At 41.1% G+C, this 19,732-nt stretch overlaps 1 protein-coding gene across 4 annotated transcripts in view; it reads right to left on the reverse strand.

The window, feature by feature from the left end:
* The window catches only part of zbtb8b (zinc finger and BTB domain containing 8B), a 317,365-nt gene continuing 297,633 nt past the window's right edge, over positions 1 to 19,732 (reverse strand). For all 4 annotated transcript variants that reach the window (XM_059954445.1, XM_059954446.1, XM_059954447.1 and 1 more), the window contains 2 exons: positions 14,742 to 14,920; positions 1 to 1,727 (listed from right to left, as the gene is read on the reverse strand). In XM_059954445.1, coding sequence (XP_059810428.1) covers positions 1,419 to 1,727; positions 14,742 to 14,920 — 488 coding nt within the window. In that variant the 3' untranslated portion in view covers positions 1 to 1,418. The remainder of the gene's footprint in view (positions 1,728 to 14,741; positions 14,921 to 19,732) is intronic.

The following is a 19,732-nucleotide window of genomic DNA, read 5'->3' on the forward strand; positions in this document are numbered from 1 at the left end:
ACAGCTGAGAACAAACTTTATAACATGCACACATACATTAAAATCACATCCAATCAGTTATTAAAAAGATGAGCTTAAAAACAGCAAACATCTTGACACCAAAGGAATGATGCATCAATCACGGGGTCTATGCTTCCACCCTATTATTATGTGGACCACACAAACATTGACAATTTATTGATGTAGGGCTATCAAATAGCAATATAATCTGTCAGAGAGACAATGGTGAGGAGACCTTTCAGGTAAGCATTTTAGTCTTCTACTTGTTCCCTTTGAGAGGTCAAATGTGAATTAAAAATTATTGCAGTTGAAAGCAGTTCAAAACAGTGTTTTATATTGGACAAGGTTCAGCTTCTTTTCTAAGTTGCGTTTAAATACTATTTTCTAGCCCTTGAATTTTATTTTCTGATGTGAAGAATAGGGTTCATCGAGTTCTCAGCATTACAGCAGTTCATTACTGTTTAACCAAACCTGCAGATTTCCAGGATTGGGGACAAATCCTGCCCCCACCACCCCTTACAATAAAAAAAGATAACATAAACAGAAAAAGACGATAATGAGAATGGTTACAATTATCATAAATATATCAAGTGCTGGAGAAATTTCTTCAGTTGTCTGAAGTCCAACTTGCCTGCCTCCATTTGTGGCATATAGTGATTAAAGAATGTTCAGTATCGCAGCCAGGACCGGGCTATCCAGTTGGTCTGGCTATTGGCCCCTAAATAAAAGTCTTGGAGAACTGACTTTTTACTCAACCGAAGGAACATCAACACAATGTTCACTAAGTACAAGTTAGAAAACATCCACATAAAATTCAAAGATGATCTGAATGCACTAACACCACCATTTTAGTGCTTTTTAAAATAAAACGTTTATCCACAAATCTATTCAATGCAGAACATTACAAGTTGTTTGATCTTGAACTAAGTGATTAGCCAATGGCATAGTCAAGCAAAATTTAATTTGCTTAGAACAAGTCATTTAAAGTAGAATTAGCACAGTCCCATTGTATTTGCAGAGTTTCTTTTGGGAAAAATATTCTCAAGCAGTAATAATCAGCAAACGCTGAAAGGGAATTGGCTCTGGATTTTACTTTGGTTGTACCAGCAGATATTTGGCTCTTTCTATTTAAGAAATTATCACAGAAAGAGGCTTCCCAGCTTCCTCCATTCAGGTTGGCAACCATTCTATATTATTCTTCTGTCCAGTTTACCAACTTCTAATTGGATTCCTTGGGCAGAGGTCCATTCCAACTGTTGATACCCCATTTGAAAATGAATAAGGGATCTATATTGGCTGGAGTTTCTTTGGCCTTGAAGGTTCCAACACTATAATGGTACATTACTGCACTTGCTTATCATGATGCTTAGGGAAGAACATTTGCAACCCATCTGGAGTGGAGGGAATAAACTGTGTCACTAAATAAATCCTTCACTATCTGTCAAACTTCTCTGAATCTGTTGCTTGTCGTCCACATTGTCTCCAGCGGACTCATTTTCTTCACTTGATTCTATGTACACAGGCCAGTTAGCATCTTTGTCCTCCTTCTCCTGGGTTTCCAAACCCTGCTCAGTCTGGCTTAGATTGACCGGAGATGCTTCCTCGTTTGTTGTCATCACACACGTGCAGCTATCGCAGAGGCCAAGCCGCCTTGCGCCATGCTGCAAGTTGCTGGTAAACGTTCTCCTGCATCCTTTGCAGACAATTGGTCTGTTAGAACGGTGCACCTGAGGGAAGTGAAGTCAACATGCATACTTCATTCTTTGATCAAACATAGATGCTCAGATTGAGTATTACATTTTAGCATTTTAAAAAGTTAAAATAAATCATCAACCACTATGGTCCTTTAATATTTCTTTCACTCTTTACAAACTACTTCTATCTTTGTGTCATCTGTAAACATGGAGATCTGACTTACTTTCTATTTTATCATTTTCCCCATGCCATGTTACTTACACATGCATGACCTGACATGCATATAGTAAAATTATTATACCCTGCTAGAAACAGACACTGCCTTTAGATTGAAAAACTCACTGCCTTTTGTTTTCTCATTTATTGTGGTTCTCAGAAATCAGAACTTAACACTGGAGGGTGTACTCTTAAATTTTGTTATTCTTGCTATTCGATAGCCTTTAGATTGTATCACAATGGTGAAAAGAAAAAATGCTGGATTGCTACAATATATCTGGAACAATTACTGACTGAAACCTGAAATGCAATCAATAAACCAATCTAATTAATAAACATCAAAGATCTCTGCTGCGTTACATAAAGTCTTGCACAAGTAATCATTGACCAAACTTGCAGCACTGTTTGAGAAACCACAGGACGTCTGAATGTCCCAGATGGTAAAGATACAAGTGTATAACTGATCCACAATAAAACAGATATAGTAAACTGGATTTGGATAAATCAAATCAGTTTATCTTAGGTGGACTAGCAGAAAGGTTGTTCCAGATTTTAGATATTCTTTTGTGCACAAATTACAATGGTCACTTTAATGGTGGTCTAGATATATTAAATTCAGCTGCACATCCAAATAGTCCAATATATAACTTTACAATTGCAGTACAGCAACAGGGAGTATTTGCATCTGAGAGAGTATGGTGTCTTTCACATGGACTAGTTTATTCAAAGGAAGGTAAGAGGAAAACATTTCAGCGAAATGATACCAAATAACTGTCTTTTATTTATAGACAGTAATGACCAGTGTTGGCCATGGATCAGTTGATAACAGCTTTTTCACAAGGAATCAAAAAATAGTTTATCGAAATTCAGTTCACAGGGATCCAGAGCAAAATAAAAACACTGGAGGAACTTGGCGAAATCAAGGTTTTCTGGTGCACGAGTTACAAAAAGTTCGTAGTTTCAAAAAATATTAAAGGCAACAAACGGCATTTTGACCAATAATAGCAAAAAGAGTAAAATTTAATAAGAAGGAAGTTATGTTAGTACAGGGTGCTCTTGAGGTCACCTGGGAATATTGTGCAGTTTTGGTCCCATTACCTAAAAAGAACATAGTACATTTGCTGGTAGTGTGAAAAAAGATACACCAGGAAAGAACAAGCAGGTTGTCCTATCAAGAGGCTGCATTAGGTAAACCAGGGCACACAGATCCCTCAGTTAATGGTAAGAGTCCATTGCATAAAAAAGGTCAGAAACCCCTGGGCTAGATGATTTGAGTTTGTATTCCCTGGAGTGATCTTATTCAAACAGAGAATATCCTTGTAGTGCTTGTTGACGAGGTAAATTTCTCACTGGAAGGAGAGTCACAATCAAGAGGCCAGTTAAAACTAAGGTGGCTAGAAATTTCTTTACTCAGTGGTAGTGAACCTCTGTGTACCTTTGCCAGCTTCCCCACCCCTGGACAAGTGGAGGAAACAGTTTAAGATGGAGATAGATGGATTTAAAAGATCAATCTCCAGCATCTATGCACTGTTACGTACCCGTGACACGTGACAGTGGTATTGAAGCTATACTGGACTTAAGGTAGTAGTCTTGTGATGGTGGAGTGACGTCATTTTCCTGCCAGTAGAGATCATGTGACAGGTTTTTTTTTTACAGGGTATGAAAGGAGGGCCCCTCCCTGTGAGGAGGGGCAGTTCGTGGCTGGATTTGCCATTTTGACTCCATGCCACTGCGTGGTCCAATATTATGATGCAGTTTGGTTGAAAGATGGAGTTTTATTTAATGCCTAAAGTTTAAAAGGTCATTGCCAGCAGTTTCTTTATAATACTGCCAGTTAAAAATCAGTGGAGAGTGAAGATCGGAGTTCGGGAGTTAAAAGATCGAGGAAAGTCGATTTCGATGGTGAAACAGGTTCGACCTTGTTTGATCCTCATTCGGAAGGAATTCGTTGGCTGTCCCTATGGTAACCCCTGTGAACAGCAGATAGGGTTTGGGTACAGTTTTGTCAAGGAAAGGTCAGTGCCTTTAAGCCATTTCATTTTCATTTTCGTAAATTCTCCGTGGGAAAAGTAGTTCGACTGGGAACCACAACAACATGACGTGAAAGAGAATTTAAATTGTCTAAAAAGTCTCTCCTTTAATGGACTGTAAGCATTTTGAACTTTTGCAGTACTACTTTGAAGAACTGTTTTTTACAACATCGCTTTAAGAACTGTTTTCACTTTATTCCTTTAAGAACTGTTTAAGCTTTATTACTTTAAGAACTGTTTAAGCTGCTGCACAGCAGCTGATTTCTAGTTATGTTAGTGGTTTGTTTACTTTTGGGGGTTTGTTTTTCAGTGTTTAATAAATGTTTTATTTGTTATAAAAACCCCTCCCTCACTTATTGTTGCTGGATCCGTACAGCACAACCTGTTCCTTATTGATGTGGCTGATTGTTTAAACAGCTATTCACTGATCTCTCAATCCTTGGACCTTGAGTCCCACTGAAACCTACTGCAGGGCCAGAAATGATTCTCGGTGTACCGGTCAATCACCGCATAGCATTTTATAAAAACGGTGTATACAAACAGAATTGATAACAAGAAATCATTACTGACAGTCCAGCAAAAGTTGCTAAGCAATCAGAATAAATTAATGAAAATATAGAGTCATGGAACACTATAGTACAACAAGACCCTTTGGCCCATCCAGTCCATATTATTATTCTGCCTAGTCCCATAGACCTGCACCTGGACCATAGCCCGTCATACCCTTCCCATCCATGCACTGTTCCAAATTCCTCTTTAATGTTGAAATCAAACCTGCATCCACCACTTCCACTGGTAGTTCATTCCACACTCTCACCACTCTCCGAGTGAAGTTTCCCCTCACGTTCCCCTTAACCATTTCACCTAGTTCTAGTCTCACCCAACCTCAGTGAGAAAAAGCCAGCTTGCACTTACACTTAAACCTAACAGTTTGCTCAAAGTTAATATTATCCAGTTAATCTTTCTCAAAAGTGGATAGAATTTTTTTGAAGTTAAAACATGTGTTTTTTGTTTTAATAGTGCACCTAGGATAGTTTCCTTTGTCAATAAATTGATATTGAACAGGCATGCAGGATCAGACTTGGTTACAGTATAAACTATGGCCACATTATAACTAGGTTCAGTGTTGACCGGAAAAAAGCAAGCTACAACTTGAGACTATTAGCCAAAATTGAACAGAATTGTAAAACATTAATAGGAAATATTTTCACATGTAAAGGTAGAGCGTAGAGAAGTAGCAGTGTGAAGAAATTCCAAGATTCATGAGTAGATCAGGAGGAACTCAAACCTTCAACTATACATAACTAAAGGACAGCTTATGTTTCAAACAGCTTTTTGGAATTTTTTGAACACGTAACAGAATAGTGAAGAAAGTTCACAGAATGTGTTTTAAAATTACCTTTGGAAAAACAATTCAACAAAATAAAAGGATGTTAGCATGGAATTTTATGATAGATTCCAGTAACTTTCAGGCAATCAAATGATAGGTCTTCAGTTATTTTTTTTTCCGCTTCCTGCCCCTTCTTATAAAAAAAATTAAGCCACTTTGGTACTTTCCCATTTTAGGCACAATTCCTAATGTACAGCAATTTGGGAAATAATGACCAACTGTTTATCCTTTAATGCATAGGAACACAAAGAACAGAAATCTGTCCATTTCCCGCAATCCCCCCCTCCCCAAAGAAATGAATTCTGTTTTTACAGGAATCTGTAAGTTGAAACAAAGCAAAGCATTGGTTCAATTGTCCTTTATTGTGGTGTAAGTTTCTGTGGTCCAAAGATTGCTCAGAAGTAGTGGAAGTTAGCCTGTACCACTGGAATCCTGTCATGATCTCGGGTCGTTGGTAGAGTATTCTGAGGGCTCCGAGTTTGTTTTGTATTCTCTGCATGTTATTAATTATAACTATCTGTATTATTGTATTTTGTGATTTTTTTTAATATGTTATTGTTAGGTCTTTAGTTTACATTTAAGTTCATTGATTTCTTGCAATTTATTCTGAGACTTTGCAGGTGTCCAGCTAAGTATCCTTTAACTTTTACCTCTTACCAGAATAGTTACTTGTTAGCTTGTAATTAGTCTGGGGTTTCATTATCTGGTCACAGATTCTTTCATGCTCTGGAACTAGTCCCTTGTTGGCTTAGCTGTCCTGATTCATGTCTAGTGAAGTTATGGCCAAGTTATTCTGTCAAAGACCTTGTAAGTTTTACTTTGTCTCTTTTGTTAGTAAAATTCCTAGTTTTATTTAACCCTTCCAAGTCTCTGTGTGATTTGACATGTGGGTCTGAAGATGCAGCATGACTAAGCAACCCCTGGATCTAGCAGGATTTGAACTCTGGTTATCCCTGGCACTGCAAAATGTGGTAGTTGGCTGGCTCAAAGAGGTGCTGCAAGAGTTGGTGGTAGCCATCAAGACCTGTTCAGAGACCCATGGAGCCAGTCTGTCAGGAACATCCCTGACTGCGCCAGATGGTATTGAAAGGTTGCCCAATATCAAGTGCTTTGATAAGAATCCCCAAGTCTGGTAAGACAGTTATGTGTTTGGACATGGTGGCCTCTCAGGGGCCAACCACAGGAGCTTTTTTTTTCTCCTTTGGTAAATGTGTTTTTTAAGATTGTAAGACTAAACTAGACTCAAGAACATGAGGTAAGCAGGTCCACCACATCAGTGAGTTGACTAGTGGTGCTAGCAACATGTCTCAGTGGAGGAGTGAGCCTGGGTGCAGACCACCTTGCTGCCTGCTACTCCAAGGCACTGGAGTTGGTGCATGGAGACTGTGTGCTGTGTAACTGAGGGTGATTGTCTTTGATGGTTTTTTTTGCTATCTCAAGTTCCTGTTGTACATTGATAGTGTAAGATGCTACAGGCCTGTGTCCCTAGTTTGGTGGTGAGATAGGCAGTGAGGGAGCTGCATAGCCTTGATTGTAACAAGGACTAGGCCCCAAGCTGCAGGCTTGCCTGATGTTGCAGTCCAGGTGAGGAGACACCAGAGGCAGTATAGTGTGGCATTTGTGCTCTGTTTAGAGCTGGCCTCCCACTGATGCTGCCCTCCAGTGTTCAATTGGTGGAATGACAGGCTGAATTTCCAGGAATTGTAGTCCGCCCTCCTTATCCACGGGTTCCGCATGCGCGGATTCAACCAACTGCAGAACAGGAAAACCCGGATGTTTCCTCTCCAGCACTCATTATTTAAGCATTGTTTGCCTCTCGTCCCGTCGCTACTTCTGTGAAAAAATGTCTCCTAAAAAACAAATAAGTTGTCAAAGCAAATTCCTCAAAGGCTAATAGGGAGCATAAAGTGCTATCTCTCACAGAGAAATTAGAAATCTTAGATCTTTTGAAAAGTGGCATATCGCTTGCTGAAGTGCTCCTCAGCCCTCAACCTCCACAGATCCTGACTTTAGTATTATTGTGCCTCCTCCAAAGTGTCCTTATTCCCTAAATAATACATTGAAACAACTATCTACATAGCATTTCCATTGTATTAGGTATTATAAGTACTGTAATCTAGAGATGATTAAAAGTATTACTTGTTGTTTGAGCATTGCTCACCTCGCATCTCATTCATTTGCTACTTGTGTTGTGAGCGAGAGGAAGGAGTTTAAAGCTAGTAAGGGATGGCTGGCTAGCTACGTAAAGCGCTACAGCCTCAAGAACTTGAAGATCACGGGAGAATCGGGATCGGCTGATGCCAAGGCAGCATCAGCATTCCCAGAAGAGCTACGATGGTTGTGTCTGTACTAGAAACATAGAAAATAGGTGCAGGAGTAGGCCATTCGGCCCTTCGAGCCTGCACCGCCATTCAGTATGACCATGGCTGATCATCCAACTCAAAACCCTGTACCTGATTTCTCTCCATACCCCCTGGTCCTTTTAGCCACAAGGGCAATATCTAACTTCCTCTTAAATTTAGCCAATGAACCGGCCTCAACTGTTTCCTGTGGCAGAGAATTCCAGATTCACCACTCTCTGTGTGAAGAAGTTTTTCCTCATAGTCCTAAAAGGTTTCCTCTTTATCCTTAAACTGTGACCCCTCGTTCTGGACTTCCCCAACATCGGAAACAATCTTCCTGCATCTAGCCTGTCCAATCCCTTTAGAATTTTATACGTTTCAATAAGATCCCCCCTCAATCTTCTAAATTCCAGTGAGTATAAGCCTAGTCGATCCAGTCTTTCTTCATATGAAAGCCCTGCCGTCCCAGGAATCAATCTGGTGAACCTTCTTTGTACTCCCTCTATGGCAAGAATGTCTTTCCTCAGATTATGGGACCAAAACTGCACACAATATTCTAGGTGCGGTCTCACCAAGGCCTTGTACAACTGCAGTAGAACCTCCCTGCTCCTGTACTCAAATCCTTTTGCTAAACATGTAGACTTCTTTTCCTTGTCATTATTCCCTACACAATACAGTATAACAACTATTTACATAGCATTTACATTGTATTAGGTATTATGTAATCTAGAGATGATTTAAAGTATACGGGAGGATGTGCGTAGGTTCTATGCAAATACTACGCCATTTTATATAAGGGACTTGAGCATCCACGTTTTTTGGTACCCATGGGGGGGGGGGGGGGGGGGAGATCCCAGAACCAATCCCCCATTGCCGACTGTACCATTAGTTTGTGGGACATGTTGCTCACGATCTTGGACTATAAATTTTTTTTTTTTTTGCTCACTAATTTTGAATCTGCTATGTATGCTTTGCACTTCACTTTGACCCTAGAAGAATGCTGTTTTATTTGGGTGTGGTGTGGGTTCCTAACACAGTCGCTATCAAGTTTCCCATTGTATGGAGCAAGGAGGCATATATATCACTCCTGTCGGGTAAGGCTCTGGTGTGGGCTACATTGGAGACGCCCTTGTTGCCATACTCCACAGATGACTGAGTGAAAAGCTTATGGATGAGCTGACAGCTCGTGAACTGGTTCAGGACCTCGATGGACTGATTAACTTAGCTATCAAACTTGATCATCTGATGTCGCAGCACCAGAGGGTTCCCCAGATTAGGTTCCTGCTTTCCATGTTCTTCACCCACATTTTTCTAATCATCCTCAGCGCAAGCATCCCCCACCCATAACCAAGCCGGTGGGGGAGCTTGGCAGAACCTGTCTCACCCCTGCTAAGCAGGACAGGAGATTGAGAGAGGGAGACTGTTGCAGGGAAGCAAGGCACTTTCAACCTACTAGCCCAGAGGTCAGAAACTCTAGGGGCCATCCAATATCTGTGACTGTCCTGAAGATACCTACTACATCTGGGTACATGTGCCCTCTTTATTTGCCTGGGGCAGCGAGGAACTGACCCTTTGGGCATTTAGACTCCAGCTCTACAGGTAATTTCTTTTAGATCTGGGTGTTGCCTGACAGACAAGAGCCCCAATCTCAAGGTTTGATCATCCTTTGACAACCATCACTCTTGATTGTAGACCACTTGAGCAAGGAAAGGTGTCGTGTTTCAAAGCCCCTTTGCTTCAGATTTTACCTTGTCTGCTCCCCTGGGATCGCTGTCACCTTGGGGTATCCATGCTTATCACAGCATGACCCTGATATAGACTGGTCTAATGGTAGTATCCAGAGCTGAGCTTCCAGCTGTCTTGAGGACCACCTCCTAGAAGCTTCCCGAGTTCCCAAATCTGTCACCTGTGTTTCTGCATCTGCCTCAGATTCCGGCAAGACGGCGGTGTGACTGGTCGCTGCTGCTTTTACAGCGTCAACAAAAGGTGCTACTGTTCTACTTAAACTTCTAATGACTGCAAGATCCTGCTATACATTAAGAAATTGCAGTGCTGCAGGGCTACACCATCAGCAAGTTGCTCGTTGGCAGGGATAATGAAGAAGCTGCGCAACCTGCTGTTGCTCGAGTTGTCAGTTGTTTTACTTGCGACCGCAAGACCCCTTTGGCCATTGTTAATCTGGTACGCCACATGTTCGATTAGCTGGCTTATTGGATGAGAACAGAGGTAGATGGCGGGGGAGCTCCCTGGCTTCGGTCATGGTGAGTACTAGGCCTGAAGCCACAGTTTCACCTGATTGCAGCCGCTGGAGTGAGCAGACAAAGCCGATGCGCTTTACCAGAGGTCCAGAATGGAGTTGGCACTGCTCTCCCAGGCTTTTGCCTGGCAGAAGACAAGCTCTGTTGGGGTTGACTGCAGATTCTTGGCAGCACCCGATGGACTTGGGGCCTCAAGCTGCAGGGTGCAAGGTCACTTGCTTTTCAGTTGCTGGAGGAGAGGCAATTGAGCCATCGTGCTTTACCAGGGTAGCACAGCGCAGTTGTGATCAACTGAGGGGTCTGGACTATTTACATTTGCCTGGTTGTGTTTTTACTAATATTCTTTGTGCCTGTATATGCAAGGACTGGGCTTCTAAGCCGTGGTATTGCCTAGCAGGTGATGAGGCCAGTTGAGAGATGATCTGTGGACTGGGAGGTCTGGACGATGTTCATGCATATTCTGCGCCATTGTATTTTACTGAAATTCTATACGGGTTTGTTGACTTGTTTGTGCGCAGCCTAGGCCTCAGGCTGTGGTGTCGCTGGGATCGGAGGGGATTGGGCCTCTTTTATTCTGAATGTGTTGTGTGTGAACGCTGGTACCATTCTGCACCTTGGCCCTAGAGTAACGCTGTCTCGTTTGGCTGCAGTCATGTATGGTTGAAAGACAAACTTGAATTGACATTCCAGAGTTTGCAACCTATGATTTCAAAAGTGTCCTGCGTATTCTGATCTCCCTGATTGTTTTTTGTAAACAGATAGCAACCACACTACAGTCCCATTGGTGCTATGACTGTGCTGTAGTTGTTTCCAGGGACCTATCCTCCTTGAGGAAAACTCTTTCAGGAAATGAAAGGCTGGCCATGGACAAGTATATTCAAAAGGCACTTGTCTCAGGGTTAATCAGACCCTCCACTTCTCTGTTGGGAGAAGGGTTCTTTCTGTAACCAAAAATGATGGGAACCTGAGATTATAGGGGCTTAAACAAAATACCAGTTAGGAGTTGCTACCCATTGCCCCTAATTAACAGTTTGAATTGCCATAAGGGGGCAACTTTTTTGCAAAACTGGACTAGAGGAACACTTATAACTTGCATTCATGAAGGGGACAAGTGAAAGACAGCCTTGAATACCCTGACAAGTCATTATGAATATTTGGTAATACCCTTTGGTTTGGTCAATGTTCCAGCTGGCTTGGACATTTCTTAATGAGATTCTGAGGGGAAATGCTTAACAATTTCATGTTTGTGCACCTGAATGACATTTTGATTTTTACAAACTCATGAGCATGTAACTAACACACACACACTTACTTCTTCAGTGCCTGTAAAAGAATCACCTGTTTGTGAAATTGGGAAAGCGAGTTCCACGTCCTGAAAATCTTTCTTGGGATTTGATATCTTCCAAGGAAATCTACTTATGGACCCTCAAAAAAAAACCCATGCAGTGCAAGATTGGCCTCCACCTACTACTGTTAAATAAGTTGAATGGGTTTTTTTTTAGAAATTTTTACAGGTTTATTTGAAACTTTAGCTCAATAGCTAAAATGACACTGGGTTTTTTCCCCATTGGTCTCCAGAGGCTAAGACATCCTTTAATGAGCTCAAGAGCCATGTTATTACTGTCCCAGTTCTGCATCCACCTGATCCTGAGCGACCCTTCATCGTTGGGGTAGACAACTCTAATGGAATGGGTGCCATTTTATCTCAGATCCACTGCTGACCAGAAGTTGCATCCCTGTGCCTATTTTTTTTTCAAGACGTCAGTCACCTGCCACGGTGAACCACATCATCAGGAATAGAGAATTCTTGGCAGTGAAGTTGGCACTAGAGTGGTGGCATTGGCTTGAGGGGGCTAGGCACCCATTCATCATCTGATCAGACAATAAGGGCTTGGCGTGTATTCAGGATGTGAGAAGACCGAATTCCTGGCAAGCCTGCTGGTCATTGTTGTTTTTTAAAATTGTATTATAAATTGTCCTTGGTTTAAAAATCAGAATTCTGATGCATTATCAAAACAATTCAAGCCCCCAGCTAAGGTGGAGAGGTTGGAACCCATTATACCAGTGAAAGATTAATTGCCCCTGTCTCATGAGATGTAGATACACATGGCCTAGAAGGGAATAACCAGGTTCCAGAAGGTGGTCCCCTGGTGAATTATCTGTCCTGCCTGAGTTACAATCTGAGGTTCTTAAACAGAGTCACACTTCTAAGGTATAACCCCAGTATCTCGCAGAGACACTAGAGTTCATTAGAAGATATTGGCAGCCCAGTATATAAGGACACTAAGCCACTCGGGCAGGCTTGACATCTGTGTCATTACTAACATCCTAATTCCCCTCAAAGGCCTTGTACAACCTATGCCTGTTCCTTCATTCCCCAAGTCTCACCTTTCTCTAGATTTTATTACCAGTCACGTTCCTTTACCATTATTTTAGTTGTGGTCAAAAGGTTTTCCAAGGCTTGCTGATTCATTCCTCTAACCAAGCTAGCATTAGCTCAAGACTGTAGAAATCCTCATGCATCAGCTTTTCCCTACACATGGTTTTCCCACTGATATTGTTTTGGACAGGGGTCTCCAATTCACCTCCAAGTTCCAGCAAGCATTTTTGCAAATTGATTGGAGCTAACTCTAGTCTTTCCTCAGGGGTTCCAATGGACAGACAGGACAAACCAGGAACTGGACCGCACCCTTTGATGCCTAGTCTCTGGTAATCCATCCTATTGGATTTGCCAACTAATCTAGGCAGAGCTCATCCACAATACCCTTGAGCATTCATCATTTGGTGGGACCCCTTTCAAATGTTAATTTGGGTTTCGGCCTCCTCTCTGCCCTGATCAGGAGGCAGAAATTGGTGTCCCCTCAGCTCAACAACTTGTTGACAGGTGCAAACAAAGGTGGCTCAAGGGCAAATAGACTCTGGAAGACAGGCCAAAGCCAGCAGAAAGAGGCAGCTCAGTATCCCCTTCTATATTGGTCAGTGGGTCTGGCTTTCAACTAAAGATCTTCCACACTAACTAGAAGAAAATTAAGCCAGTAACATACAAGTTACAACTTTTACGTTCTGAGAATTCATCCGACCTTTCGTGTATCCAAATTGAAACCTTTACTTTGTAGCCCCTTGGTCTGTCCACAAAGTCCAAAAACTGCTCAATTGAAAGAAATTAAAAGGACAACCACAACTTAGTGTATCTGGAGGAATATGGTCCAGAAGAACTGTGGGTTCCTTCCAGAGATTTTGGAATCTGACCTTATTTCAGAATTCCATTTTAGATCCAGATAGTCCTGGGCCGTCAGGTGCTGGCCATGGGGTCATTGGCAGGGTATTCTGAGAGCTCCAAGACTTTTGTATTGTTTTATTAATTATATTTAACTGTGTTGTTGCACTTCAGATTTTTGTGTTATTGGTAGGTCTTTTCCAGTTTATATTTAAGTTGCAATTGTCCTTGATTATTTCCAATTAATTCTCAGACTCTGCAGGTGTCCAATTAAGTTCCCTTGGACTTTTGTCTCTTAATAGAATAGTTAATTGTTAGCTTGTAATTAGTCTGGAGTTTTATCAAATGGATCACAACCTTGCTTGGAGGCTTGCCTGCCTCAATGACCCAGTGAGCCATGTTGGCCGGAGTCAGGAGTTTGTGCTTTGGCTCTTTGTAGGGTCATTCATGCCAAAGACGTCAAAGAGTAGAGGAAAGACTAAGAGGTCTACTAGTCCTCCAAGTTCAGGAATTCAGCTCAGGGATAATAACCCTGACTAGTAAAACAATTATTATGGAAATAAGAATGAAGATTCCTTCTACATCTGAGTGTGATGATATTCCTGAGTCTCCACCCAAGACTTACATGACTGACAGCAGTGAAAGTAGTGGAAACTACTGACATGAAGGCACAGAGCCAAAGATGGAAGGCCTTCGTTGCTGCCCTAAATGCCAGTGGCGTAATGGACCACAAGTAAGTTTATCAGCTGTACAGATAAAAGGTGCAGTGCTAACCCCTTGTTGGCTTGGTCATCCTGATCCTTGCCTAGTGAAGTTCTGGTTGAGTTATCCAATAAATTGTAAGTTCTAATGTTCTGCTTTGTCTCTTTAGTTAACAAAATTCCAAGTTTTGTTTAACCCTTCCGAGTCTGATCTTGTGTGTGAATCTGAAGATGCAGCATGACAGGATCCTACTCGAAATTAGTCAATCGGGAAAGGGAGAGCATATTAAAAATGGGAAGGCAATGAAGACTGAAAATCTGAATAATTGACAGGAAGTCTTATGAAGATATTTGCTCTCATTATTTAAATATAAATCACCAGCATTTTGCATACAGAAGACCTTTAACTCAGTGATGCTCGAGAAAGCACCTTTCAGAACTTTATGATGTCTCAGAGCTTTCCACACAATTAATGAATGAACAGTCTTGATTGCTATATTAGGAAAAAAAACAAGGTAGCCATGTTATATTTGGGAAGATCCAATAAGCAACAGTGCAGTAATAACCAGATCACATTTAAGTATTGCTTTGATCTAAATATCAGCAAGGAAAACTTTACTACTCTTAGTACTGCATGGAATGTTCTTCATCTCCCTGTCAGAGCTAATCAATCTCGGTCTAATAAAATCACCATTTCCAGCATTTCAGCATTCCCTCAGTACTGTGTCCAAATCCATGGACACCTAGTGGCTCTTGTACACTAAGTTATAAATCACATTGTTAGAGATTTTTGTCAAGAAACCAACTACAAAAATATGGATGTTTTAAATCATAACTGCACAATTGTTGGGAAGTAGGAAGAAGTTGGTTCAATCATAAGACCTTTACTCACACTTAAAGCGTGACTTCGAAGATGCTCAAGTCTGGTGAATCTCTTTCCACAGGTCTCACAAGGGTATGGGCGCTCTCCTGTGTGGGAACGCATGTGTCGCTTCAGGATCCCTTTCTGCTTTGCTGTGTAGGTGCAAAATGGACACTTGTAGATCTTTTTTGGCACAATTATCCCATTCCCTAGGAGTAGAAATCATCAAATATTATAACAATGGAATAACTCAGAAGGATCTTGGGGTCAGAAATAAAGGTAAATAATTGAAAGAGATATTGAATATAAAGCACAAGAATAAATCCAACACACTACTTTCCCAGGTTCCACAATCCAATGTACCAGAGACATAACAGAGACCTGATACCCCACTGTCTGTTTCGCACTGGCAACCAAGAATGAGTTCTATCATATTAACTCCCCTTGAATACAAGGGACAAAAATTCAATGCAAGAAACCTGCACAAATTAATTTAAATATCTACAGTTTAAGTACTGGATTGTGATCCCAGGCATTTAATCTGGTAAATGTTTAATCTAGTAACTCTAAAAAGAGGCATTAGTTTCCACATGACTTTGAAAGATTGATTTATCAAAGGCTTCCAAAATGCAAAAGCAAAACAAGAAATCACTAAATGAATGAAAAAAATACAGGTTTTTTTTTATATAAAGGTAAATAATCAAATAAGCAGGTAAATACTATTCTGAATTTCAGATGGTCATTGTTTGGATACAGAAGCTTCCAAGAGGACCACAAACTTGGGTTTAGAAGCTTGCATGCCTCAATGACCAAGGAGCTATGTTGGCCGGAGTCAGGACCTTGTGCTTTGATTCCTGGTAGGGTCACCCATGCCAAACAGGTCAAAGGGTAGAGGCCAGACTAAGTGGTCTGCCGATCCTCCAGGTTCAGGGTTCAGTTCAAGGCCAACAACCCTGACAGGTCAAAAAATAAAAATTATTAAGGAAACAGCATTTTAAAAAGCTGCTCTAAATGCCAGTGGTGTAACAGGCAATAAGTAACTAATATAGAAGGAAAAGAGCTTTACCACATCAGGTTGTGGACAACAAAATAGGGTTAATGTGTGAGCAACACAGCAGCAATGATCATAACTGGGTTTAAAGTTCAATTTGAAAGAAAATATCTAAAGCTTGCTTTTGTAGCCTGTCTCGTATGCCCTTGAACTGCTATGCATATTGAAATGGCAATCTCAGCCTTTCCCAAATATTTCAACTATTTGTGTAGATTCTGGAATGGTTCTGGAAGACTGGGAAACTGTAAATATCACTTCACTCTTCAAGAATGGAGGGAGGCAGAAGAAAGGAAACTAAAGGCCAGTTTGTCTGACCCCAGTGGGTGGGAAGATGTTGCGGTAGATTATCAAGGATAAGGTCTCAGGGTACTTGGAGGCAACCATAGCTTCCTTGCGGGAAAGTCCTGCCTGACAAATCTATTGGAATTCTTTGAAGAAACAACAGAATGGACAAAGGAGAACTGGTTGAGGTTGTGTATTTGGATTTGCAGGCACCTTTAGACAAGGTGTCACACAAGAAGCTGCTTAACAAGCTATGAGCCCATGGAAGTACAGGAAAGATTCTCACATAGCACCTGAGTCCATAGGACACTCAAGGCTGTTACGCAGGTTGACTCTGTGGTTAAGAAGGCATACGGTGCATTGGCCTTCATCAATTGTGGGATAGAGTTTAAGAGCCGAGAGGTAATGATGCAGCTATATAAGACCCTGGTCAGACCCCACTTGGAGTACTGTGTTCAATTCTGGTTGCCTCACCACAGGAAGGACGTGGAAACCATAGAAAGGGTGCAGAGATTTACAAGGATGTTGCCTGGATTGGGGAGTATGCCTTATGAGAATAGGTTTGAGTGAACTCTGCCTTTTCTCCTTGGAGCGACGAAGGATGAGAGGTGACCTGATAGAGGTGTTCAAGATAATGAGAGGCATTGAACATGTGGCTAGTCAGAGGCTTTTCCCCAAGTCTGAAATGGCTAGCACAAGAGGGCACAGTTTTAAGGTGCTTGGAAGAAAAGGGGATGTCGGGTAAGTTTTTATATAGGGAGTGGTGAGTGCATGGAATGGGCTGCCGGTGGTAGAGACGGAAACAATAGGGTCTTTTAAGAGACTCCTGGAAGGCTACATGAAGCTTAGAAAAATAGAGGGCTATGGGTAAGCCTAAGTAGTTCTAAGGTAGGGACATGTTCAGCACAACTTCCTGGGCCAAAGGGCTTGTATTGCACTGTAAGTTTTCTGTTTCTAGATAAAGCAGTGGTTGATTGGCAAGAGGCAAAGAGTGGGAATAAAGGAAGCCTTTTCTGGTTGGCTGCTGGTGACTAGTGGTGTTCCACAGAGGTCTGTGTTGGACTGTATTTATTTAATTTTTTTGTTTGTTAGATGTCAATGATTTGGATGATGGAATTTGATGGCTTTGTTGCAAAGTTTGCAGACAATATGAAGGTAGGAGTAGGCGGTTTTCAATAAGTAGAGGCTACAGACTGATTAGGAGAGTGGGTAAAGAAAGGGCAGATGGAATACAGTGTCAGGAAGTGTATGGTTATGCACTTTGTTAGAAGAAATAAAAATGTTGACTCTATTCTAAATGGAGAGAAAATACAAAAAACAAGTGCAAAGAGACTTAGGAGCCCTTGTGCAGGATTTCCTAAAGGTTATTTTGCAAAGTTGAATCTGTGGTAAGGAAGGCAAATGCAATTTTAGCATGTGTTTCAAGAGGACTAGTATTAAAAAAAAAAGTAAGGATGTAATGTTGAGACATTATAAAGCACTGGTGAGGCCTCAGTTGGAGTACTGTGAGCAGTTTTGGGCCCCTTATCTCAAAGGATGTGCTGAAACTGAAGAGAGCTCAAAGAAGGTTCATGAAAATGATTCCAGGATTGAATGGCTTGTCATGTGAAAAGTGTTTGATGGCTCTGGATCTGTACTCACTAGAATTCAGAAGAATGGTGAGTGACCTCATTGAAATCTATTGAATGGCGAAAGGCCTTGATAGATAGAGGATGTTTCCTTTGGTGAGAGAGTCTAAGACCAGTGGACACTGCCTCAGAATAGAGAGGTGTCCTTTTAGAACAGATGAGGAGGCATTTTTTTAGTCAGAGAGTGGTGAATCCATCAAATTCTTTGCCACAGACAGCTATAGAGGCCAAGTCATTGGTATATCTGAGGCAGAGGTTGATAGATTCTTGACTGGTCAGGCTATAGGGAGAATGCAGGCGATTAGGGCTAAGAGCAAAACTGGATCAGCCATGGTAAAATGGCGGAGTAAACTCGACAGACCAAATGGCCTAATACTGCTCCTACATCTTATGGTCTTACGGTAATTCTCCAGTTTCCTGATCTGGAATTCCCTATAAATTAGACCATTTAATTGATGTTTCTTTCTTTGATACTGCATCATTCTATGATTCAAAGTGAGCAATGACGTGGCACAGAAGTCATTCAGCTTACCGTGCTTTTCCAATACTCTCTATTAAATGTCCACAATTTGTAAACAGCAGTCTGCTATTATCTACTTCAGAATTTTGAAGTCTAACAGTGAAATTATGTGCCCAATAAATCCTAGACTGGGTCACTAATACATGGAAATGCATGAAAAATAACCTTAGCTTCAGAAGATGAGAACAGGGGAAAAACCTTTGCATAGCAATTATATTTACATCATTTGCAGTTATAAGAGAACCAAGTTGTTGCCAATGTGACATCCATTTTCAGAAAGGCATATGATGTAATTATAGCCCATGTATTTTAACATCTGCAGAAGGAAACATTTTGAAATCTTTCATTAAAGATGAATTTGTTTATTTAAGGGGAAAAATTAGAAGCAGCTGAAAATTTCTGAAAGCTAAATTATTGCTTACAATCATGAAATGGTGAAATGGTCCTTCAATGAAATGATACGATAGATGGGGGGGGGGGGAAAGAGAAACAACAAATATAAGCAAAATCTTCAAAAAGTATTTGTCAAAGTCCCAAACAGAATATTACTGAAATTAAGGGATTAAAAACTGATCAGGAGTGGGGAATGCAGAAAGTTGAAGTGAAGGGTGGTTTTGCATATTAGACAGAAGTGATTAACCATAGCTCACAGGGCAGTGTTTTGGATCACCTCCGTTCACTGTATACTTCAGTAATTTAGACCTGAATAAAACTATGATTAAACTTGCCCATCATATTACGATAGCAGACAACCTGAACAAAACCAAAGATCAAAGGAAGTTGTAAGGAGACACTGCCAAGATGGTTGAGTTGTCAAATAAATGGCAGATGTACATCACCTCATAATAGTTATATACTACTTCAGTTTTAATAACTACACTCTTGAGGAGAGAAAACTGAGCTATAAGGAAGGGAAAAAACTTTTAGGACTGCATATGCACAAAGCATTAAATACAACATGGATAATTTCCAACTGGGATTAGTGGCAAGTTGGAAGTTTGTGCATGTTGCAATTTACCTTGGAAATACCAGGAACAATGTATCATGCCCAGATGCTTCTACACATTGCATCTAAGGGTTGAACGGATGAACTAGCATACAGCCTGAATCAAAAGGGGGGGGGGGGGGAGGGAGAGAAAAAAAAAGTGGTGAGCACATAAAACACAAGTTTGTGTAGCAATGAATGCAATGGCACAATGTGAAGTTCAATGAGTTCAGAAGGGAGAAAAACAAAATCTATTGATGTGGTTGGGTAAAGAGGGTGGAAAGGAAACACTCGTATGGAACAGAAAACCTGGCCTGATGGGAAGCCTCTGGTGTAAAGCAAATGAACTAGTATGTTATGATTTGATTTGAGGACATCAAGAAGTGATTTGATACAGTCGTTAATAATACGAAGGGTGTATAGTGTAGACCATTCCCCAAAGGTGCTCACCTAAAAATTCTGCCTTGGATTAGCAGCACTAAGCAACATCCAGGCTTTTGGCTCTGGGATTCGAAGTGGAATATAGCACACGATTTAGTATATTGCACGCTCAAT

Source organism: Hypanus sabinus, chromosome 30 (assembly GCF_030144855.1).
Source record: "Hypanus sabinus isolate sHypSab1 chromosome 30, sHypSab1.hap1, whole genome shotgun sequence".
Classification (NCBI taxonomy): Eukaryota; Metazoa; Chordata; class Chondrichthyes; order Myliobatiformes; family Dasyatidae; genus Hypanus; species Hypanus sabinus.